At 52.2% G+C, this 24773-nt stretch overlaps 1 protein-coding gene across 1 annotated transcript; it reads right to left on the reverse strand.

The window, feature by feature from the left end:
• Window positions 1-12615: 12615 nt before the first annotated feature.
• Window positions 12616-24255, reverse strand: LOC308511922 (olfactory receptor 10V1-like; the record flags this gene model as incomplete). Its single annotated transcript, XM_081081749.1, has 2 exons — window positions 12616-12640; window positions 23675-24255. 2 exons carry the CDS (start codon window positions 24253-24255, stop codon window positions 12616-12618), a joined length of 606 nt encoding a protein of 201 aa, XP_080937875.1.
• Between the last annotated feature and the right edge of the window lie 518 nt (window positions 24256-24773).

Below are 24773 nucleotides of genomic sequence, written 5' to 3' on the forward strand. Positions count from 1 at the left end.
ACCTATGAACAAGTTCCTATGCACACTGCACATATTTTATTTTGAAGTAAAAAAACAAATGGGAACAAATACAATATTTGTATTTGCATGTGGCCCGTGGGCAGTAGTTTGAGGACCCCTGGTTTAGGGCTTCAATATGTGACTTTGAGGCAATGGGGGGAACACAAACATTCGGTCCAAAACACCAGTGACCAGCCTCTTCCATGAGGCTCAGTTGAGAGCCCAGCAATGAACAGGTCACGGTTGGATCCCTGGTCAGGGCCTGTGCCCGGGTTGCGGGATCCATCTCCAGTGTGGGGCATACAGGAGGCAGCGGATCAATGATTCTCTCTTATCATTGAAGTTTCTCTCTCTCTCTCTCTCTCTCTCTCTCTCTCTCTCTCTCTCTCTCTCCCCCTTCTTCATCCATGAAATCAGTAAAAACATTTTTTAAATAAAAAACAACACAGAAAAACCCAGTGATCTGATACACACGGTCACCCCAGTTATCAGGTAAGTTTAGGATGAACTACATGTGAGCCCTGGTGGTGTCAGGTTCTCTTTTCTTTTTTTTTTTTTAATATATTTTATTGATTTTTTACAGAGAGGAAGGGAGAGAGATAGAGAGTTAGAAACATCGATGAGAGCGAAACATCGACCAGCTGCCTCCTGCACATCCCCCACTGGGGATATGCCCGCAACCCAGGTACATGCCCCCGACCGGAATCGAACCCGGGACCTTTCAGTCCGCAGGCTGACGCTCTATCCACTGAGCCAAACCGGTCTCGGCGTCAGGTTCTCTTATTTGAGGACGAGAACCACACATCTTGAGAACCTGTATGTGGCGGGGTCTACAGGGCGCGAGGGTGCGGGGCGGAGGGGGCTGGTGGGGCGGCGGAGTGAGGAGGTCCCAGACAGGCGGCGGCGGCGGCGGGGATGGGGGTTGGGGGTTTGGGGGAGGGGCAGATGGCCCCGCACCTCCGAGTATATCGGTTTGGCTAGACAAAAGGGTTACATTTCTTTCTGTCCTTGGAATCCCTTAGCACATTGCCTGGGATGTCCACCAGGTCCTGGTGCAATGGTGACGCAATAACAAAACTGCTTTTCTGCTGCCTTTCTGGAGGCGTTTCCTGGGTTGGCAGAAGATTTAGTTCTATTTTTTTATTTCTTAGCTACTAAAAGTACCCGAAAAGAGCCCTCTTCATAGTTGAGGAGGGGGGAAGGCAGGGAAACAGGTATCAGCATTGTACCCCCAGTTCAAAGAGGGCCAAGTGTTTCAAGATATTAAAGGACCTGGGAGAATAGGAAAGCCACCTGAAATGGGGGCGGGGTTCTTACCAACCTTCTTTTCTACTTGCCCTGCATCTGTCCATTCCTGCACTTGGCATTAGTCACATGGACGTCCCCCAGAGCCACCGGAAGGGAAGGCGCTACCCCAGCGTCCTGGTGGCTCCAGGTGGCAGTGCTCAGGTAGGTATGACACCGTGGCTAAGAAGGTGGGTGCTTGAATCAAATAAAAATTCAAATCCAGCCTCTGACTCTTCTTAGCTGGGTGACCTTGGGAAAGTTACTTAGCTTCTCTGAGCCTCAAAACTGGGTGGTTGTGAAAATCTATAATAATAAAAGCATAATATGCTAATTAGACCAGTCATTTTTCTGGATGATCTTCCAGACAACCTTCTGGACGAAGCCAGGGCTGCAAGGGAAGCCCAGGTCCCGCGTGCCTGCCGGCGGCCGGGGAAAAGAAGGCCTACTCTTATATGAATTTCGTGCATCAGGCCTCCGGTTATATATAATAATGTAGGTATGGTACATAGCATAGTACCTGCACACAGACGATTGAAAGTACACTGCCTTCCCCTCCCCCAAAGTCTTAACCAGTTGCCCCAGCACTTTTCTTCTCTGACCTGAAACAAGGACAGTAAAGCACACGATTCTTATTCTAGTTGTTTCTAGATTCTTTGCTCTGCCCATGCAAACTGAGTTCTTTGTGTGGGTTGGTTTCTTTGTTTGGTTTTGGTGGCAGAAAACAAATCCAGCAAGGACAAGGATGTGGGGAAACCAGCATTCTGGTTGGTGTGGGCACATTTTCTGCAGAGCAATTTTTTCATTTTAAATATATTTTTATTGATTTCAGAGAGGAAGGGAGAGGGAGATGGAGAGAGAGAGATAGAAACATCAATGATGAGAGAGTATCATTGATCAGCTGCCTCTACACCCCCCCCCCCCACAGGGATCAAGCCTACAACCTAGGCATGTGCCCTTGACCAGAATCAAACCCAGAATCCTTCAGTCTGCAGGCCAACACTCTATCCACTGAGCCAAACCAGCTAGGACTGGAGAGCAATTTTGTATTGTAGATCTATCTCTTGGAATCTATCTTAAGGAAACAATCATTCAGGCAGAGATCACACCATAATATCATTAATACATTATTTATAATGGGGAAAATGGAAATGATTTAAAAGAACCATACCATTAAAATGCATCTTCTATGCAACCATTCAACAGGATATTTTTGAAGAATTTTTTGACAGAGGTAAGGCCCAGATATTGGATGAGAAAATATCAGGGGGAAAAAAAATCAATGCTAATCTTGAAAAATCTTACTTGTGCATACGACTGTTTTACATTCAATGTAGACCAACAATTCTAAAACTATAAAAGTGTTCCAAACTGCTATCAGCTGAATGACAAGATCCAAGTACTTTTCATTCATTAAACCATCTTCCATTGCCTGTACTACTTGAATATCTGAACCCCAGAACCTCCCCTCCAACCCAAGGACAAAGACAAGAAAAGCTGGATGCTGAAAAGAAACTCAGATTCAAAATAGTAGCTCACTTTTATTACCGATTTAGGCAATATTTAAGCATCACTCAAACAAGAGGGCAGAGAGTGCCCAAGGGCTATTGTAGGCAAACTACAAACCCCACACCCCCAAATAAAAAGTCAGCTACTGCAAAAACCATGGCCCCAGGGAAGGATGTACTTCCTAGGACCGACACTCCTGGGGCCTCAATTCCTCTTTGGGGACTGACGGCTGGAACAAAAGGGAGGAATAAAATGCTGCATGGTCTGCACTGCTATGGCAAGCCGGTGGAGCAAGGAAGCAGTAGAAATTTGCAGGAGGTCAGCGTCTTCAGCAGTTAAGCGGCTAAGAGTGAAGGGAGAAGAAAAGCATTTTAGAGGCGAGAACTCGGCGCCTTCCTCACTCCAACCCCTCCCCCACGTGGCAATTAGACCTACTCCTCCATCAGAGAGGTCCTCAGGCTGCGGCAGACCCTCCAATGGCACGGTGCCCCTCGGCCATCCTCAGACCCCATCCTTGGGGTCCCCACATCGCCAAGAGAACGCCCCTGGGCCAGAGATCCGCCCGCCCGCCTCCTGCCGCTACTCCCACCCCGTCCCTTCTGGAACTTACATGAACAGGTCACTGTCAGCCACTCTGAGGTCCCATTGAACCATCCCTTGGTGCGTTTCTGCACCTGCCATCAGGTATCCGTGGACCACCTCTGCTTCCACGTAGTTCAGGAAAGGCACCGTGATGGTGCTGGTGGAGTTAAGGTAAAGGCTCCATGCACACCGACTTTGTGGGTCAGGCCCCGTTGCCCACCAGAGGCCGGTCCTGCCCCAGGCCCCCCCTCAGCCCCCCCAAGACCATCCAGGACGACCCTCCAAGGACTCTGGACCACAGCCCCTCGTGAGCCACTTGCCGTGTCTCCGGGCCACACCCCATGTCTCCAGGCCACCACAGCTGCTTCCCCAGCCACCTCGGTCCCATAAGCCCCTCAGGCCTCCCAACCCGCAGCCCCCGAAGCCTATCCTGCCCGTCCGCCGGCGCCCCCCACCTCCCGCCCAGCCCCTCACCCTCACCCTTCCCTCCCACGGGAGGGGGAGGGGGCTCCTTGGAAAGGATACAACTCCAACACTGGGCGTCCCAGACCTCTGTGGGAGGTAGAGGCCACTGCAGCCTGCCCCGACTCCTGCGGGGCCGCCGCGACCAGGAGGGGGCCCTCGACCTGGGGGGTCCCCTCGACCTGCGAGGCCTCCTCGACCTGCGAGGCTGCCTCAACCAGGGGGGGGCCCTCGACCTGCGAGGCCGCCTCGACCTGGGGGGGGCCCTCGACCTGGGGGGTCCCCTTGAACTGTGAGGCCTCCTCGACCTGCGAGGCTGCCTCAACCAGGGGGGGGCCCTCGACCTGCGAGGCCGCCTCGACCAGGGGGGGGCCCTCGACCTGGGGGGTGCCCTCGACCTGGGGGGCTCCCTCGGCGGCAAGGCTTTCCTCTTTGGTGCTGTCCTGGTCTACAGGGCCCACAGCGCCCCCTGGGACATTGGGTGACCCAGCACCACCGACCATGCTGCCCCTGCCGTCGTCCTCCTCCGGAGCCTGCATGGCTGCGCTGCCCGCCACACACCAGAAGTCCGCTCTCACTAAGACAATGGGCCTTCCCAAGAAGCCCCGCCCCTCATGTTGCGCCTGCGCACAAAGACCTGGGGGGCAGGGCGTGGGGGGGTGGGGGGGCGGCGGTGGCTCCTGGCACTGGATTGGCTCTTGTCCACAGTCGGCCATGCAGGGAGACCTTGTGTGAGGAGCGGCTGGGCGTCCTCACGAAGCCCCGCCCCTCTGTGCGTGCGCATGCGTCTGCGGGCCCCGCCCATCCTGGAAGAGCCAGGTTGGAATGAAAGGCCCGCATGCCTGGAGGCGGAGTGAGTCCACAGGAAGGAGAGCAGAAAGGTGGGTAGAATGTGGCAGGGGAAGCAGGGTCAAGACATGGCCGCCTGAGCCGTGCAGGGACACCATGCCTCGGGCGTGGAGAGCCATGCCCTGAGGGAAGGACATGGTCCACGTCCCTGTGGGCACACTGTGTGTCCCTCGGGAAATGGCGAGGGGCAGGTGGCCCGCTGGGGGAAACTGGCCATATTGAAAGTCTTTGCCAGCCTCAAACTTTCAGGAATCTGAGAATAAATAGTATTTCTCAGAATGTACGGATGGGCTCCTGTCCCACAAGCAGCCAGTTCCCTCGGGGCAACCCAGAAACTCACTGCCCCTGAGAACGGGTGGCGAAAGGGCCCACGTGTCCATGGAGACCCCAAAAGATTAATTTAGGCTTTCCCTTCCTCGGCCGCCACAGCAGCTCTCCAAACCGCGCTGCTCCAGGCAGGCAAGAAGGGGTACCGCCTCACCCCAGCAACCTCCTGACCCTCCCCCACATAAATCTAAAGACTGAACAGAAACATCAGGGCAAGCCGAGATCTCCAAGAAAGGGGGTCTCCCCCAAATTGGGAGGTTTGTCCTGAGGGGTGTCTTCAGGGCTGGGCACTCATCCCCTCGTGCAGGCCCCGCTTCATGACCTCATCGGCGCCCCATTACCTCTCAAAGGGCCCGTTTCCAAATACCATCTCGTTGGGGGTCAGGGCTTCAATATCCACGGGTTTTACGGGAGCGGGAAGGACCCAAGCATTCAGTCCATAGCATTGTGCGCCTCCTTGACCCCATCTATGTGGGTGTGACTATTTTTAACGGGGCGCCAAGGACTGATGTGACCAAGCATGGAAACAGCATCTTTACTGATGGGGAATCCAGCTAGCTGTTGAGAGAGGTGTGCCAGGAGGAGGTACTCGGGTCTCACAGGTACTCCCAGCTGAGGGACAGGACAGAGACAGTGAACTAAGATTTTGTGATACAATTTTTAAAGCAATCCAAACCCAGTGCCCTCATGAAGCTCCTGGAATCACAGGAGCTATCGAGGTCCAGACCTGTGATGATGGTTACACTGCTTCCTCTCAAGTTCACCTCGGAGTGCCCTTTCCTCCCCTGTGCTCCGGGCCTGGGGGGCCCTGCGTCCCCAGCTGTCCCCACCAGGGGTGCTGACGCTCGTGCTCCTGTGCCAGGCCCCACCCCTCACATCTCAGGCACAGGAGGTGTCCCAGGCCATGTCTCGGTTCCTCTCTGCTGCTTCTGGGCCCCCCTTCTACCTGCTGTTCTGGTGACTGTCCTTACCCAGCCCTGCTCTGTGCCCCAGAGCTGGCCCAGGTGGATGGCACCACTCAGGAAGCTCCTTTGTCCAGGATGCTGGTTGGGCTCAGCCAGTGGAGACCAGAGGGTGGGGGGAGTGAGCAGCAAGGGCATTTGTCTCCTCACACCTCCTCCGGGACTCCCTGCAGTTCTGGGAGTGGCTGCATTCCTCAGCTCCCAGGGGATGCAGGAGCACTGACCCCTCTCCCTGCTCCTTTAGCTTGCTATAGAGAAGATGGCTTTTCCTCGGGTGAGGATGAACAAAAACGGAATAAATTGGGAAGATGTTTTTTCCTGGTGCCTGACCACCCCTTGGTGGCTGTGGCATGCTGGTAAATGCTTGACAGCTTGTTCTTGGTGTGTGGGCAGCTGGGGAAATTGGAAAGTATGCATAGACGTATGTATAGAAGTTGATTAGAATTCTGACTCTTATAATTCTGACTCACATAAGGAATGTGTAGTATGTATTGTAAATTTCATAGACTTCATGGACTCACAGATTGTTTTAGTTGACTTTTGCCAAACCCTTGTATCTGTCACCAATCTGTAATTGCCAGTGTGATCCTGACACGATTGTCACTTGGTATTTTCATTCACGTTCATGAATAAGGCAAAAACAAACAACACAGACATTCATCCATCAGTGATGTGAGCAACTTCTTTGCTGAGTCAAACGATAATGTTGGAATATGGCAAACGCATTTCCTCACATTTTTATGCTATTTATCACATTGGGACAGCTACAAACAACACACAGTTTCAGGTACATTTACTGTCATTAATCACATTTCCTCCATCACTTCCTTAAGTCTAGGCAATCAACAAAACAATAAGCCAAGGTCTGATTTGTACCATTTGCCAATTTCCGTGGTGTCAGTATTCTAACTCTGGCTGATTTCAAACCACCGGCGGATGTCATGGAACACAGTGTCAGGGAGAGATGTGTCCTCTTTCATGATTAGACACTCCTTCCACCTCACAGCCCCAACACACAAAATTAACTACAAGAGCATAGATGACAGTACCATAGTGAAAACAATTAGAAAGTGGGGTTTTGTATCTTTCTTTCAGAAGTATAATTCATTTAAATCATAATTACATTGTAATTTCATGTAATGAAAATTCTAAGAATTATGCAAGATAAATGATCTTTGGAGATCACTTTGCAGCACAGTGCCTGTCGTGAGCAATACTGTATTATATTCTTAAATTTGCTGTGTTGAGTATGATGATAAATATTCTTATCACACATACCCAACAAAATAATAAAGGGCATGGGAGGAAACTTTGGCTGATGCCCTTGATGGCGGTGATGGCTAACACGTGTATGCTTACCCCCAAACTCGTAGAGTTGTATACATTACATATGCACAGCCCTCTACATGTTAAACATACCTCAATATGTGCTTTAGAGAATAGAATAAAATAAGCTTTTATTATTGGCTGCATTGAGCATCCAGCTCCCAAATTTCCGATGATTTAACACACCTCTCGGGAGCCCACACGAGCCTGCTCCCACTCAGCACTGCTTATTGGTCCCTCACCCCTGCTCACACCTCTCTACATGGCCCTTTCATTAAGCACAACTTAGTAGAAAACTTTACAGGTTCCACTTGTGTCCTGCTGGTCCCCTGACAGGCACTCCAACGGTAGAGGCAGGCATCTTAGGATGACTCGGAGTGTCCTCATGTAGGGGTCAGGGTTCATTTGCAGATCCGGCAAGCCTCTGCTAGTTTTACACAGAGAACCAGGTGCTTACAAAACACATAAAGGGCTGGTATAAACATATAAAGAGTGGATGTCAGCTGAGGCTGTGGGAATGGCCCAGAACACCACAGAAAAGACCTGCCAAGGGAGTCGGTACCTAGGTCACAAGGCAGATGGAGAATCAGGAACTGCTGACTCCACTGTTGGCTCCTGGAACACACTCCCCTTGCTGTGGTCCAAGTATCAGGAAGTGTTTGGCTTCCAGAGCCACACTGCAGTTGCTACATCTGCACGGGCCACAAAAAAGGAGGCTTGGACCCAGGGGTGTGCTGCCGAACCTCCAAACAAATAAGAACACACCCACTATCTCACCAACACCAGCAACTCAGAGTCCAATCCATCTCAGGGTGTTCTTTCCATCTCTTGTTATTTGATGGGAAATTCCACAAATATCATTAAATCCACCCAGCCAAATGTGTCATTTAAGACCAATTATTTCCTTGTGACTTTCTGTCTGGGTGATCTATCCATAGGTGTAAGTAGAGTGTTAAAGTCCTCCACTATTATTGTACTAGAGGCCCGTTGCACGAAATTCATGCAAGAGTAGGCCTTCCCCCAGCTGCCGGCACTGGCGTCCCTCTGGCACCCGGGACCTGGGCTTCCCTCTCAGCCTAGGCTTCATCCAGAAGGTTGTCCGGATGGACATCTGGTCTAATTATCATATTATGCTTTTATTATTATAGATAATTATCAATTTCTCGCTTTCAGTCTATTGATAATTGCTTTGTATATTTTGATGCTTCCAGATTGGGTGTACAGCCTATATAATAAAGAGCTAACATACAAATGATTGTCATGCCATCATGCTGTCACACCACGCCCCCCACCCAGGTGCCGGGCTGGGGGACCTTAGGCTGCAAACCCCACCTGGCGGGACTTGATGGGGGACCTGAGGCTGTGCCCCCCATCCTGTGGGGCTTGATGGGGATGGGACCAGGTGGGTCTGGGTCTTCTGGATTTAGAGGCATGCACAGGTGGGTGGGCATTTGACTCTGGGTCCCATGGCACTCTCCAGACTCTAACAGGAGGGAGATTTTCATATACATTTTACTAATTTTTTCATCTCTGACACTTCTATTATAGAGAAAGAATAAATAACAATATTAAAATTTTTCCTCTAATTTCCATTTAATGTGCGCAAATTTCATGCACCAGGCCACTACTCCTGCATAATAAAGAGGGAATATGCAAATTTGACCATCACTCTGCCACAAAGATGGCGGCACCCACAGCGGAGGCGGGGGTTTCCCTAATACGAGATGGCTGCACCCACAGCGGAGGTGGGGTTTCTGTAACACAAGATGGCTGCACCCACAGTGGAGGCTGAGTTTCTGTAACGAGCCCGAATGAGCAATCAGTAGGGACCTGAAGCTGCGCGCCCACACACCCCCACTCCATGGGGCTTGACAGGAGATCTCAGGCCGCGCACCCCACCCTGGAGCCAGGCCAGGGACCTCAGACTGCGCCCTCTACCTGGCAGGACTTGATGGGGGGCCTCAGGCCATGCCCCTGGCCCTGGCGCCAGGCCAAGGGACCTCAGGCCGCACCCTCTGTCCCAGCACCGGGCCAGGGGATCTGAGGCCATGCCCCCCCACCCGGCAGGGCTTGACAGGGGACCTCAAGGTGCGCCCCCCACCCTGGTGCTGGACCAGGGAACCTCAGGCTGTGTCCTCTGCCCCAGCGCCAGGCTGGGGAACCTCAGGCTGTGCCCCCCGCCCCGGCACTAGGCCGGGGGACCTCAGGACATGCCCCCCACCCTAGCAGGGCTTGACGGGGGACCTCAGGCCATGCCCCTTGCCCCAGCACTGGGCCAGGGGACCTGAGGCTGCACCCTGCGCCCTGGCACCGGGCCAGAGGACCTTAGGCTGCGTCCCCGCCTGGAGTGGCTTGACAGGGGCCCTGAGGCCGTAACCCCTGCCCAGTGGGGCTTGACAGGGGACCTCAAGGTGAGCCCCTGCCCCGGTGCTGAGCTGGGGAACCTCAGGCTGCCTCCTTGCCCCAGAACCAGGCCGGGGAACCTCAGGCCATGCCACCCGCCCCGGTACCAGGCTGAGGGACCTCAGGCCGTACCCCCTGCTCTGGCAGGGCTTGATGTGGGACCTCAGGCCACACCCCTTGCCCCAGCACCGGGCCAGGGGACCTCAGGCTGCTCCCCTTGCCCCAGGTCAGGGGACCTCAGGCTGCGCCCCCACCCAGCAGGGCTGGATGGGGGACCTGAGGCTGTGCTCCCCTCCTGGTGGGACTTGATGGTGGACCTGAGACTGCATCCTCCTCCCAGCGCCGGGCCGCGGGACCCGAGGCCGCGCCCCCCACCCGGCGGGGCTTGACGGGGGACCTCAGGCCATGCCCCTTACCCCAGCACCGAGCCAGGGGACCTGAGGCCCCATCCCCGCCTGGAGGGGCTTGCCAGGGGACCGGAGGGTGCAGCCTCCTCTCAGCGTCAGGCCGGGGAACCTCAGGCCACGTCCCCCACCCAGCGGGTCTTGAAAGGGGACCTTGAGGCATGCCTGCCACCCTGGCCCAGGCTGGGGGACCTCAGGCCATGCCCCCTGCCCCAGCGCCAGGCCAGGGAACCTGAGGCTGTGCCCCCTGCCTGGTGGGGCTTGACAAGGGTGGGACTGGCCAGGTCTGGATCTAGCCCAATGGGGGAAGGCCCGGCCGGGTCTGGGTCTCGTGCAACTTTGAGGTGCACGTGGGTGGGTAGGGACTTGACTCTGGGTCCCGTGGCGCACCCCAGACTCTGACAGGAGGAAGATTTTCATAGACATTTGATTAATTTTCTTTCATCGCTGACACTTCTACTATAGAGAAAGGGCAAATAGCAATATTAAAATATTTCCTCTAATTACCCCCCTTTAAATGTGCATGAATGTTGTGCACCAGGCCACTAGTATGTTAATAAGTATTATGTCTTCTTGATGAATTGTCCCCTTTTTCATTATAAATGCCCATCTTCGTCTCTTGTTACCTTTTTGCCTTGGCATCTGTTTTGTCTGATATAAATAGGACTAAACCCACTTTTCTCACTGTGCCGTTTGTTTGGAGTACCCTCTTCCACCTACTCACCCTGGGCTTATGTGTGTCTTTGGGGCTGAGATGGGTCTCCTGAAGGTTATGTATAGCAGAGTCTTATTGTTTAATGGATCCGGCCACTCTGTACCTTTTGATTGGAGAGTCCAGGCCATTTACATTTAGGGTGATTATTGCTACATGAAGACTGATTACAGGCATTTAACCTTTTGTTTTCTGATTGCACTGTATCTCTATTATTTCTTTTCCCTCATGTTTCTGTCTGCTATTTTAGTTTTGCGGTTTTTCTATGTGTTTTTTTCTCCATTTCCTCTCTTTTAAAATTTCTCAATTCAAAATAATCTCAAACTGCCTTATCTGCAGACAACCTGATCACCTAGGATGAAAATCTGATGTAATCCTCATAAAAGCTATAAAAACTATAAGCAAGATTGGCAAGGTTGCCAGAAACTAGGTATATTAGGAGTTAACTTCCTCCCCTCTAATGCTTAACTCATCATCTCAACAGTTCATCACTGATCTGAAATGTGAGTAAGCCACAAAATTCCTATTCTATGCCCAGCTGGTGTGGCTCAGTGGTTGAGCATGGACCTATGACCCAAGAGATCATGGTTTGACTCCTGGTCAGGGCGCGTGCCTGGACAGCAGGATCAGTCCCTAGTGTGGGGCATGCAGGAGGCAGCTGATCAATGAATTTCTCTCTTTGATGTTTCTATCTCTCTCTCCCTCTCTTTTCCTCTCTGAAATAAAAATATATATTTAAAAAATTCCTATTTTAGTGTTCCTGGGTTGTTTGATCTCCTCATGGAAACTAAGTTGTATTTTGTGTGTGTGTGTGTCATTGTTGGTATTTTTTTAAATATATTTTATTGATTTTTTACAGAGAGGAAGGGAGAGGGATAGAGAGTCAGAAACATCGATGAGAGAGAAGCATCGATCAGCTGCCTCCTGCACACCCCCCACTGGGGATGGGCCTGCAACTAAGGTACATGCCCTTGACCGGAATCGAACCTGGGACCCTTCAGTCCCCAGGCCGACGCTCTATCCACTGAGCCAAACCGGTCAGGGCATTGTTGGTATTTTGGACAAGAATCAGAACTACTGTCATAAATAGCTGGGGAAACTAGAATTCTGGTGGGAGGGCATACTTTCTGGACAGCAATTGTGTACTGTAAGCTAACAGCCTTAAAAATAAATAGAAACATACATTTTTAACTCTGATTCTACCTCTTGGGATCTATCTTGAGGAAATAACCATTCAAATAAAATTATACACAACTCCATCAAATCATTATTTATAAGAGGGAAAATGAAAACAGTAAATGTTCAACAATTACACTATTATACTTCTCTTATGCATCCATTGATATGTATTTAAAAATTTTTTGAAAAATAAAGAGCTCATATGTTAAATGAAAATAGTTCGGAAAAATGTTAATCCTGAACTTGGAAAAATTACACATCATATACTACTGCTGTGCCATTCATACATAAATGGAACTATAAAAGAAAATATTCCAAAATACCGACAGCAGTTAATACTGAATCTCTCACCTCCCCACGAAACCAGAGACAAAGGCGAAAAAAGATTTGGAGGTGCAGTAACTGAAAATAATCTCGGACAAGAACAGCAGTTCGCCTTTATTTCCTGCTGTAACAAACAATTAAGAACCCCATCCTCCAGCAACAGGGAAACAATAGAGGTGAGAGTGCGGAAGGGCCAACACAAGCACACAATTGGGCCCCCATGATGAAGTGGCAACCCCGGTAGGAACCCATGGCCCAGGGAAGCATGCAGTGCCTAGGGAGGCACCTTGGGTTAGCCTTCGTCCTCTTCTTCGGACCTAGGGTTAATGAAAAGAAACGGAGGCATAATGTGCTGCATGGTCCGAATCAGCAGGCAAAACTCATGGAGACAGGAGGAGAAAGACATTAGGAGCTGGCCGGGGTCTTCTGAAGTCAGTTGGCTAAAAGAAGGGGGGAGGAAATCAAATTAAATATGATAACTCTGCACCGAGCTCTCTCTGTTCCCTCAGGTGGCGACAGGCCCGGTTCACCACAAGTAACCCCTTGGACCTGACGTTTCCGTGGGTCTCCAGCTCACTATTATAACGACCCTCCAGAGAACCACCCTGGCCACCTGACCCACCCCACGTCCCCCACACCGTGGCCCTGTGTAGAACTAACATAGTTAGAAGGTGGTCCACCACGATGAGTTCCTGCTTAACGACCATGGGTTGGGGCTGGGGACACCGGGCCAGGTACTGGAAGGCCAACACTGCCTCCCTGTGTGACTGCAAAGACACTGTGATGGAGCTAGAGGAGATTCAGTTAAGGAACCATCCCATACAGACGTTGCTACTTCCCCTCAGGCCACTCTCGTTCATCTTAGTCCCCTCCCTGGTCCCCGAGGCTACCTCCCCGCCCCATCTCAACTGCCAACCACTGGCCCATCCCATCAGCCGCCCGACTCACCTCTCTCCCCTCTTTGCTCCCTAGACCTGGCCGACCCCTCCTCCCTGCCTACTGTGTCCCCCTGGCCATCCGGCCACTTGCCAAATAGGATACAACTGGAGCCTTCTTCGCCGTGGTGGCTGTGGGTTTCTGGCTCTGGTCCCTGGCCCGGCATCTGCGCCAGGCCTAGGAGCAGCGAATGGCCGCGAGACCTGTGGCGCTGGCCCGGCATCGGCACCGGCCTCCCCGCTGCCGCCTCTCCCGGGGCCCTCGTGGCCTCCAGGGCGATCTGGGTTGCCAGTGTCGCCTGGCCTGGCCTGGCCTTCCCCATCTTCGGCCACGCCGCCTGCGCCTCCCTCTTCAGCCTGCATGGCTCCTCGGCCTTTGCTTGTGACTTCTGAGAGCGCCTATCTAGGGGCGCCCAAGTTCTAACCGGAAGCTACTCTGCCCCCTAGCAGGTGATCGCACTCGGCGCCCCAGAGCGCATGCACAAACATGCCCTGCCCCCATTGGCCAGAAGCGGCCCTGGGCACGTGACTGTTTGCCCGCCCCCCCCCCCCCCCCCCCCCCCCCCCGCCGCATCCCTAAGCCTGCCCAACGCCATGTTTCTGGGCGAGCCTCAAAGCCTGTACAGGTCCGCTAAGAGTCCCTCCTGGGCGCTGCCCGCCCTCATGCACCCCCAGCTGAGACCCTGGAGGAGCTGGGATGGATGGGCCTTGCTCCTTCAGCACCACCCATTTCTCACCCGGGCACTGTCACTTCGTGGTGCTAGCCGGGGGGAGGGGTAGCTGCCAGCCCCACTGCCTCTGCCAGGCACGCACACTGCCATGTCTCCTGGTGACAGGCTTGGGCCGGCTGGATCCACATGCTCCGGTGGGACCAGCTGGACACAAGGGTAGCAGGAGCGGGAGCACCACCCTGGGACAACTAACTCCCAGTTGCTCTACCCTCTGCTGGCATAGCCCTCATGGGCTGTCCTTACCCCTAGGAGTAAAGTCTTGCTCCTCAGGGGTGGGGGTGGCAAATGGCAGGGGAGGGCTAGGGGTGCCAGGGTCCCTCAACTGAGAAATAACCCTGTGTCTGCTGACCTAGTGGTATAAGAAGGTGAGCAAACTAGAACTCTGGGGGGAGGGCACACTTTTTGGATAGCAATTGCGTACTGTAGACTAACAGCCTTAAGAAAAGAAATAGAAACGTACATTTTTAACTCAGTCCTTATACCTGTTGGAATCTATCTTGAGGAAATAGCCATTCACGCAAAATCATAGAAGAATCCCATTGAATCATTGTATTAGAAGGAAAACGGAAACACTGAATGTTAAGCAATTATATCATTGTCCTTCTTTTATGCATCCAGAGACATGTACTTAAAGTTTTTCTCAGATAACAAAATAAACTGATGAATGGAGCGGATGCAGACACATGGAGGCATGGAACAGAGTGCGGAATATGGGAGGGAAGATGGAGGAGGGTGGGTGGTGGGAAGCAATCAACCAAGGACCTTGTATGCATATATGCATGGCCCAGGGCCACAATGGGTGGTAAGGGCTTGGGGTGGGGGGCGGGAGTGGGCTGGAGGGGTTCAATGGGCGGAAAAGGGTGACATGCAACACAACAACAAAGAATTATAAAATAAACAAACAAGCAAATAAATAGAGTATATTTTTAAAGTTCTCATCACAAGAAAAGAAAATATAAATAGTTCAGGAAACATTTAATCCTGAATTTGCAAAACTTATACATTGTATATTATTTTGTGCATCCAATATATAAATGCAATTATAAAGCTAAGAAAATATTCAGAAATACCAGCAGCTGTTAATGCTGAATGGCAGGACACAATTCATTTTCATTTTCTTTTTTTTCTTAAATTGTCTTCTCCTGACTAGAGTAACTGAATTGCCCATCTACGCTCCAACCCAGAGACAAAGGCAAGTAAATGTGGAGGGTGTCAGGTAATAGAAAACCGCACTCAGAGAAGAGTAGCAGTTCACTTGTATTTTCTGCTGTAACGCACAATCTAGAGCCCCTCTTCCAGCAACAGCAAAACAATGGAATTGAAAGTAACAAAGGGCCAGTACAAGCAAACAATCAGGCCCCCATACTGAAGTGGCAACTCCTGTAGGGTTCCATGCCTCAGGGAAGCATGCACTACCTAGGGAGGGCCTCTAGGTTAGTCCTAGCCCCCACTTATCGTCCTGGGGATAAAGTAAAAAAATGGGGGCACAGTGAGCCGCATGTTCCGGATCAGCAGGCAAAGCTCATGGATACAGGAGGTGATAGAAATTCGCAGTTGGTCAAGATCTTCAGCAGTGAGTTGGCTAAATGAGGGAAAAAGAAAATACAAAAATCGGCATGCACGTAGCTCTCTCTGGCCCTTCAGGTGGCGACAGGTCCAGTTCACCCTGAATACCTCCCTAGAGCTGACTTTTATTTATTCTATTCTATTATTTTATTTTATTTATTTTCTTTTATTTTAAGAGAGTGGAAGGTGGGAGGGAGGGGGGAGAGAGAGGGGGGAGAGACAGAGAGCGCGCGCGCGCTCGAGAGAGAGAGAGAGAGAGAGAGAGAGAGAGAGAGAGAGAGAAACATAAATGTGAGAGGAGAAACACATGCATCAGTTGCTTCCCTCACACACTGACCCATAAACTGATGGGGGCAGGGGCAGGTATTGAACCTGCAACCGAGGTAGGTGCCCTTAACAGGGGATAGAACCTTCCACCCTCCAGTGTGCTCGCCAGGCACTAACCACTGAGCTTCACTGGCCATGGCTGGATCTTCTTTGGGGGGAGAATCTCCAATTCAATGTTATAAAGACCCTCGGGAGACCCACCCTAGCCACCTGCCCGCCCCACCTCCAGTCCCCCACCATGACCCTCCTTAGAACTAACATAGTTAGAATACTGTCAGACACTATAAGCTCCTGCTCCACTGCTGCTACATGAGATTGGGTACGCGGGCCCAGGAAATGGCAGGCTCTCACTGCCTCCACGGATGAGCTGAATGGCACCAGGACGGAGCTAGAGGAGAGTCAGTTAAGGCACCATCCCATCCAGACTTTGCTGCTTCCACTCAGGCCACTCTCCCCCGTCTTAGTCCCCTCACGTATGGTCCCTCATTCCTGGTCCCTCAGGCCGCCTCCCCCACCATCTCCACTGTCCACCATTACCCATCCCCTCAGCCCCCCGCCCCCCCACCCCCGGCCGGCCCCGCCCCTCTTCCCTCCCTACCCCAGGCTGACCCCTCCTCCCGACCCAGTGTCTGGCCTAGGTCCGTCCCCCTGACCACCCGGCCCCTCCTCAAATAGGATACAACTGGAAAATGTCTGGTCTTGGCCTTCCGGCCATGGGCAATGGCTCGGCATCTGCGTTTGGCCCAGGAGCGTCGACGGCCCGGGCGACCTGTGGCGCTTCCCTGGCGACAGCACCGGCCTCCCCGCTGCCGCCTCTCCCGGGGCCCTCGTGGCCTCCAGGGCCATCTGGGATGCCAGGGTCACCCGGAATGGCCTGTCCTTCCCCATCTTCGGCCCCGCGGCCTGGGACACCGTCGTCATCCTCCATGGCCCCTCAGCCTCTCTTTGGGACTTCTGAGAGCCGCTCCCCCTGAGGCGCCAATGGTCTGACAGGAAGCTCCGCCCCCTAGCCGGTGACCCCACTTGAAGGCCCAGAGCGCATGCAGGCAAACAGGCCCTGTTCCATTGGCCAGAAACCCAGCCAATGAGTGCCCTGGGCACGTGACTGTATCCCGCGAAGCCTGCCCAGCAACAGGCTGGTGGAGGAGCCTCAGAGCCTGTGCGGGTGCCCGCCCAGCTACCACCACGGTGAACAGCTGGCCGCTGGGGGTCCCTGTCGTTGGGCCTGAGAGTGGGTCAGGGGCCTCTGGGCCGGTCCCCCGGGAGTCCCGCCTGGCCCCGCCTGCCCTGCCCCCGTGAACCCCAACTCAGATGCTGGAGGAGGCGGTGGATGGGCCTTGCTCCTTCAGCACCTCTTAGTGCTGCCCGCCGGCCTGGGGAGGGTGGCTGCCGGCCCCTCTGCCTCTGCCCGCAGGCACACCGCCCTGTCTCAGACCTCAGGCTGGGGCGGGCGGGGTCCAGGCGCTCAGGAGGGACCAGCAAGTTGGACACAAGCAGAAAAGGAGCCGCAGCACCAGCCCTGGGACAACCCAGCTGCTTTACCCTCCGCTGGCTCAGCCCTCCTGGGGGCTCTCCCTCCCCCTAGGTGTGGGAGGGTGGGTGTGCTGGAGATGGGGAGAAGGCTGGTGGTGTCAGAGGTGCCAGGAGCCCTCAGTTGGTAGGACACCCTGTGTCAGCTGATCTGTCTGTAAAGGGGATCAAGTCACCAGGAAAGGTACAGAGAGGTGGGCAGGGCTAGGGCAATGCCTGGAGGGGTGTTTCTGTGCCAACACTCTCCTTCTGCCCACAAGTTAAGAGTAGGTAGATGTGGTGTTCTGTCCCTCCCAAGGATCAGGGACTCCTCCCCTGGCTTGGCACAACTGTGGGCACCAGCCAGGGAAGGGGTCAGGGAATGGGCCCCTATCTGAGCTTAAGGCTGATGCACTTCCCACATCTCAAGTATTCCATGTAGCAGCTTTACTTAAGCCATGTCTGTGTCACAGCTAATCCCAAACCTGGCGGGAAAGCTTTGTAAGACAGGCCGTGCTATCTTACAGCTGAGTAGATTCTCAAAAGACTTTCCCCACACCCTGAGATCACGTTGAGGGGTGAGAGGGGATGGGACTTATCAAAGGGGACATCCCTTTCTCCTAAAAAAATAAACACCAAAAAAAACCCCACTAATAAATCAACCTGGAAATGTGACAATTGAAATGTTATTTTACAAAGCCGCTCCTGCTCCACCTCTGCTTGTGTTTGGGGGATGGGAGAGGGGAAGGGACGGAGGGTACAGGGGAGGCCTCCCCACATCCAGCTGCTCCCATGGGGAAGTACTTGTTCTGGGGTCTCCGCGCCCCACACTGTTCCGGGAACTGGGAATAGTACAGCAGGGAGGGAAGCCTGCAGAAAGCCTTTCCCAGGGCGCTGTCTCCTTGGGGAGAAAGGATGACAGAATCCCAGACAGGAACACAGCAAGCAGGGCAGGTGGGTGAAGGGATTCAAGAGGAAACACAGGAAGTAGCTGTTAGCAGGTAAGAGCCACAGATCCAGCAAGGACTGGGTGGGGAGGGCGAACAGTGTGGTGACAAGGAGGACCCCCAGGGATTGGCATAACTGGGTCACGCTGCCATGGGGCCGAGGAGGGAGAAGCAGGCTGGACAGGTGACACGTGAAGGGCTCTGCTCTGACCCGCTAAGGAGCGCCTTCCTGTGCTGTCTACTTATCTCTGGAATCTTCCTGCTCACCCTCGCCTGCAGGCTGCCTGTTCCTGCTGAGAATCTGGGCCCCTGTGTCCCTCATGTCCCCTGAGGCCACACTGCTGGGGAGGACACCTCTGTTCCCAGTGCCCGCGCTCCCCTCCAGCTCCCTGCACGCCCCCTTCTCCTGCCTCCACACAGCCTGTGCACAGGGGGCCTGGGAGTGCAGGGGAGTTTGCACCTGGACACAGCTCTCTGCTGACGCAGCCAAGACTCACGGGACAAATACTTTGAAGGACACTTCTGAGGTGCAAGTGACTGTTTAATGAATGAAATAGGATGGGACAAATGAGCACTGGGGTCAGAAGCTGCTTTTAATGTATCACACTGAGACACGGGGGTAAACGTGTGGAGGAATGCATTCACTTTTATACTATTCATTTGTATAGGATATGAATGGTTTGTAATGAGTAGGTATTTATGTGTTAGACACACAATAAAATTAAATTGAAAATACCTGAAGAAAATTTAGATGAACTTTGCTTTTTGGACAGGGCAAGGCTTTCCTAAGCTTATTAACAAGGGAATAATAATAACCAATAACATGACCCCGGCCGGGTGCCTCAGGTGTTTGGAGCGTCATCCTATACATCAAAAGGTTACAGGTTCAATTCCCTGTGTGGAAACATTCAGTGGTCGGCAAACTGCGGCTTGCGAGCCACATGCGGCTCTTTGGCCCCTTGAGTGTGGCTCTTCCACAAAATACCACATGCAGGCGCGCACATACAGTGCGATTGAAATTTCGTGGCCCATGCGCAGAAATCGGTATTTTGTGGGAGAGCCACACTCAAGGGGCCAAAGAGCCGCATGTGGCTCGCGAGCCGCAGTTTGCCAACCACTGTCCTAGGTAGTTGGTTTGATTCCCGGTCAGGCCAGTCAGAAGGCAACCGACCTGTTTCTCTCTCACATCAAGGTTTCTCTGTCACTTTTTCTCCTCTAAAACTAATAAGAACAACTTTTAGATGAGATTTTTTTTAAAAAGCAATAACATGCATTGAGTGATTACCATGTTCCAGTCACTGTTCTAAATACTAAACATGAATGACCTCATTCCATCCCGAAGTACACCAACATTTTCATTGTGGTTATCTTTAGTAGGGAGATGATGGGTAATTATTTTTTTTTCCAAACTTGCCCAATTTTTTTCTAATTTTGACAGTGGGCATCAATTACAATTGTAAACAGAGAAAAATTAAGTTATTCAGCAATTGTTGTTCAGAGAAACTTCTAATTAGTTCCCAAGTGAACTACTTTGCTCAAGTTTGAATTATCCTCTTCTATTCACTGAAGGCCAATCTTTCCTTTGAAGGTGTTTGCCCTTGGCCCCTTTTCCTGATGCAGGTAGGAGGACTGTGGTGAAGTCCCTGAAGTCACGGAGCCTGGGGACCCAGCCTAATGACTGTGGGGCCCGTGTGGCACAGCCCTGCTGTCCTCATGACTTTGAGCTGCTTCCCAAGAGCAATCCTTCCTAAACTCCACACATAATGCCCATCCGACATGGACACTTATTCCTCTAGAGCAGTGGTTCTCAACCTTCTGGCCCTTTAAATATAGTTCCTCATGTTGTGACCCAACCATAAAATTATTTTCGTTGCTACTTCATAACTGTCATGTTGCTACTGTTATGAATCGTCATGTAAATATCTGACATGCAGGATGGTCTTGGGCGACCCCTGTGAAAGGGTCGTTCGACCGCCAAAGGGATCACGACCCACAGGTTGAGAACCGCTGCTCTAGAGGCAACTGCAAGTTTGATGTCATCAGCATTTCATCAAGATGACACAAAGTAATATTTTTCTCTCTAATCCTTCTAAGTACAGGTGCATATGTGTGCATGAGCAAGCAGCACATGCACCCGCAGCGATGTAGGTGTTCAGCACATCCAGCCTGTATCTTGATAGCACCAGATCTAGCCTAAACCCTCTGGCTGCACAGCGGTTAAGACCTTCACATTTCTGAAGCAAAGAGGACTTGTATGGAATGCAATAAATATATCTAAAAAGATATTTGGCATGAACCACGATGCCTTGTCCAAATAGATGGGCATCCGTGCACCGTTTGTAAGGGCATCAGATGGCCCAGCAGCACAGGGCCCACATGGGGCTGCAGTGGGGTATTGTGGTCAACAAACTGCTACCATTTTGGTCGCTGTCTGTCTCCCCCTCACTCCTGATCGCTCTCTCCATAGCCATATGGAATCAATGATCACCACCTTCCCTGGGATCCAGCTGGAGTCACCATCTAAGTTTCCCGCAGGACCTCCTCAGGGAGTCAGCCCCCCAAACCTTCCAGGCTGCAGCCTCTCCCAGCTCTGAGGGCACCGAAGGAAGGGCATCCGGAGGGTGAGGGGGCAACATGGAAGGACCCAGTACCCATCAGCTCGCTAATCCCTGTTTCCATTGATCGGCACCCTGTATGCCAGGTGCTGCCCAGGCATCGCTTTCCGGGCTTATCCACGAATCCTCACCACAATCCCAGAAGATGGGGAATAGCATTGCCCATTGATAGCAACCTGAGCCTAACTTTGGCACAGCACCCATAGCCCTGACTGTGACCAGGAATCTTCTGGTGTGTAAGCTCCTGGGCAGAGCCTCTAGGGCACTGGTCGCCAACCTTTCGGACCTCACAGACCACCAGTGGTCTGAGGATCACCAGGTGGCCACCGCTGCTCTAGGGCAGTGGTCAGTAAACTGCGGCTCATGAACCACATGTGGCTCTTTGGCCCCTTTAGTGTGGCTCTTCCACAAAATACCGACTTCTGCGCATGGGCCACGAAGTTTCAATCGCAGTGTATGTGCGCGCCTGCATGTGGTATTTTGTGGAAGAGCCACACTCAAGGGGCCAAAGAGCCGCATGTGGCTCGCAAGCCGCAGTTTGCCAACCACTGCTCTAGGCGATCCTTCTGACCAAAAAACAAGCAGGGCTGGGCACTGGGAAAAATGATCTATCTACATGGTTCCTGTCCACCCAGATCTGCCACTGCCATTGAGGAGTGCCCCTCTGGTGGCCCTGGGGCCTCTTTGGTGTAGAAGATGGGGTCATCGCCTACGCATCATGAGGTGGGTAGGAGGAGCTACAAATTGAGGAGAAAGGCAAGGTTGGAAATAGCTGATGCTCATTGGGTTTTTCTGTGTCAGTAAGGAATGCTTTTGGGGCTTAAACTATAAAGACATGTATTGACTGATTGTGAAGTCTACAGGGAGAGGGTCATCATGCTGGTTTACTTGTCCAATGAAGGGTCATCAAGGACCCAGTCGCCCCATTCCTGACCCTTTTAGCAGAATGTGGGTGTTCCTAGGTTTGGGGTTGGGACAAGTCACTCCTTCCTCTGCAGAGCTGGTAACGATTGTGTGAAATAAAGTTGTTTCGGTGCCTAATCCCCCAGGCTAATTTGTGAGCTCCTTGAGGGCAGGGTCTGTGTTGCTCTTCTGTAGCCCCAGTGCTATGCCCAGTGCCTGTTACACACAAGGTGCCCAATCATTCATTCATTTATTCCATCAACAATTCTTGCTTGCTCAGTGCCATGATGGAGGAAAATTCAGGGTCCATGGCACAGAGCCCAGCCTGTGGGTGGGAGTGGGGTCAGCAAACACTCTCTTGAGATCTTTCCGTCTGACAGGAGTCCCTGAACACAGTGTCCTCGGCTCAGCAGGTGTGAAGGCTTTCATTCACTAGCAGCCGGGGTGGGAAGGTAAGCCGAAGCCATGGGGCTCACAGTTTGGTTACTGCGTACTGAGTGCCTGTTAGGTGCCAGGTCTCTGGTAACAGAGAGTAATCACACCTCTTGCCTGCAGGTGCCCCCAGGCCAGGCAGGGACAATTCATTTCAGTGCTGGGCGATGAGTAAGCACTTGTGGCCACGGTGGAGGGGCACCTCCCCCAGCAGGGCAGGGCAGGGGGGAGGAAGGGCAGTCTGCACTGCCTACCAGGAGCAAGTGGCCCTTTAAGCAACGCAAGGAGGAGGGTCACCTGGCCCAGAGGCTGGACTGGGGTGGACAGTGAGTGAAATGCCTTCGTGAGAATGGTGAGCTGATGGGGCAGAGCAGGTCACAGGCCCTCAGGGCTGCTGCTGTTTGCTTTGCACTATTGTATCTCAAGTGATCGCTAGGTTGTTTTGTGGTGATGCAAGATTAAATTTCTGGGAGGCTCTGCCTTTCCACGTCTTCACTTTGCCTAGTTTAGGCTTGGGAAATTCTTCTATTTTATCCTTGCTAACTCTTTGTCCAGAGAAGTGGTGCCTTAATGTTTTCCTTGGGTCAGCTCATGACTTTCTTCCTGTTGGTGGCCATGCCTCTGACCATGTCCCAGATAATGAATGTAATTGTCCACAAAGGGACAACAAAACACCCCTTGAATGGCTGCGTTTTGGAAAGCCTCAGGATTAGGATTTGTTCCATCTCTCTGAGCATAGGAAAGAGTGTGGTAAAGTTCAGGTGCATGCAGAACCAGGGATCAGCCCTCAAAGGGAGAAGTGGTGCCACAAGGTGTGCAGTTAGATGACCCAGTGGGTTCTTGTCAGGGGTCAGATTAGTCCTGGTTGAGTCAGTCTACTTTGCCCTTCACCTGGCTTTAGGCTGCCGCCTCATCTAGTTATAGCTCCCTAGGAGTCTCATGAGGGCACCTTTTTTAAAAATTATACTTTATTGATTTTTTACAGAGACAAAGAGAGAGGGATAGAGCAGGGGTGGGCAAACTTTTTGACTCAAGGGCCACAATGGGTTCTTAAACTGGACCGGAGGGCCGGAACAAAAGCATGGATGGAGTGTTTGTGTGAACTAATATAAATTCAAAGTAAACATCATTACACAAAAGGGTACGGTCTTTTTTTTTTTTAGTTTTATTCATTTCAAATGGGCCGGATCCAGCCCGGGGGCCGTAGTTTGCCCACGGCTGGGATAGAGAGTTAGAAACATCAATCAGCTGCTTTATACACACCCCCTACTGGGGATATGCCCGCAACGAAGGTACATGCCCTTGACAGGAATCAAATCTGGGACCTTTCAATCCGCAGGCCAATGCTCTATCCACTGAGCCAAACCAGTTAGAGCCTCAGGGCACCATTGACTTCCTTGTTCCATGGAGTAGAACGTGGGAGTTACATTGGTGTAGGTAAAAGAGACTATCTTGTCCTGTTCTGGGGTGTAGCATGACTTGGGGCGAATGTAGATGAATATTGCACAGCCGTAGTGCAGAAGAGAGACCAGCAGGTGCCCGGCACAGGTGGAGAAGGCTTTGCTCCTGCCCTGGGCTGAGTGGATGCTGAGGATGGCGGTGATAATGAATCCGTAGGAGAGCAGTATCAGTAAGAAGGGAATCAACAGGATGAGCGTGCAGACCACGAAGACGGCAATCTCATTGGCTCGTGTGTCTGAGCAGGCCAGGAACAGCACAGCAGGGATGTCACAGAAGAAATGATTGATCTCATGGGACTGACAGAAGGGCAAGAGGAATATCAGGGTGGTAAGAGTGAGCGAGAGTGCAAAGCCGCTGACGCATGCCAGAGCCAGCATCTGCAGACAGAGGACCCTGGTGACGATGAGTGTGTAGCGCAGGGGCGTGCAGATGGCCACGAAGCGGTCGTAGGCCATCACGGCCAGGAGGAAACACTCTGCTCCTCCCAGAGCGATGAAGAGGTGCATTTATTTCAGAGAGGAAGTGAGAGGGAGAGAGAGACAGAAACATCAACGATGAGAGAGAATCACTGATCGGCTGTTTGGAGCTTAAGGTGTGGTTTTTCTGCAGCGGGGCATCTTATATTCCCCTGTAGAACTCCTGGGCTGGAAAAGGCAGTTTTCTAGCAATTGTCCAAGTTGTGGGAGACTCTGCAGCCCTTTCCACAGATGAGAGTGTAGCCACCTCTCCAGGGCCTCCAACCCACTTTGCCAGGCTTGGCCCTGGTCTATGTTCTATGAGCGTCTTACATTCTGCCCTCTGGTCACTGAGAATAAAGAGCTGCTCATTGAAATAGTTTTATCATTCATGCCACAGCCCCCTTATGTCCTTTACTTTCACTCAGTTCAAACACACCCTTTTCTAGGGTGGAATAAGAGGAGAGGGAGCATTGCATTCTCCCCACAAACCATCAAATAAGTATTCTCTTTCAAACTCTAAGCGTCTTATGTACAAAGCTAATTACTTCTTTTATTATTATTATTAT

The sequence above is a fragment of the Myotis nattereri genome (assembly GCF_964212035.1).
Source record: "Myotis nattereri genome assembly, chromosome: X".
NCBI classification, from domain to species: domain Eukaryota; kingdom Metazoa; phylum Chordata; class Mammalia; order Chiroptera; family Vespertilionidae; genus Myotis; species Myotis nattereri.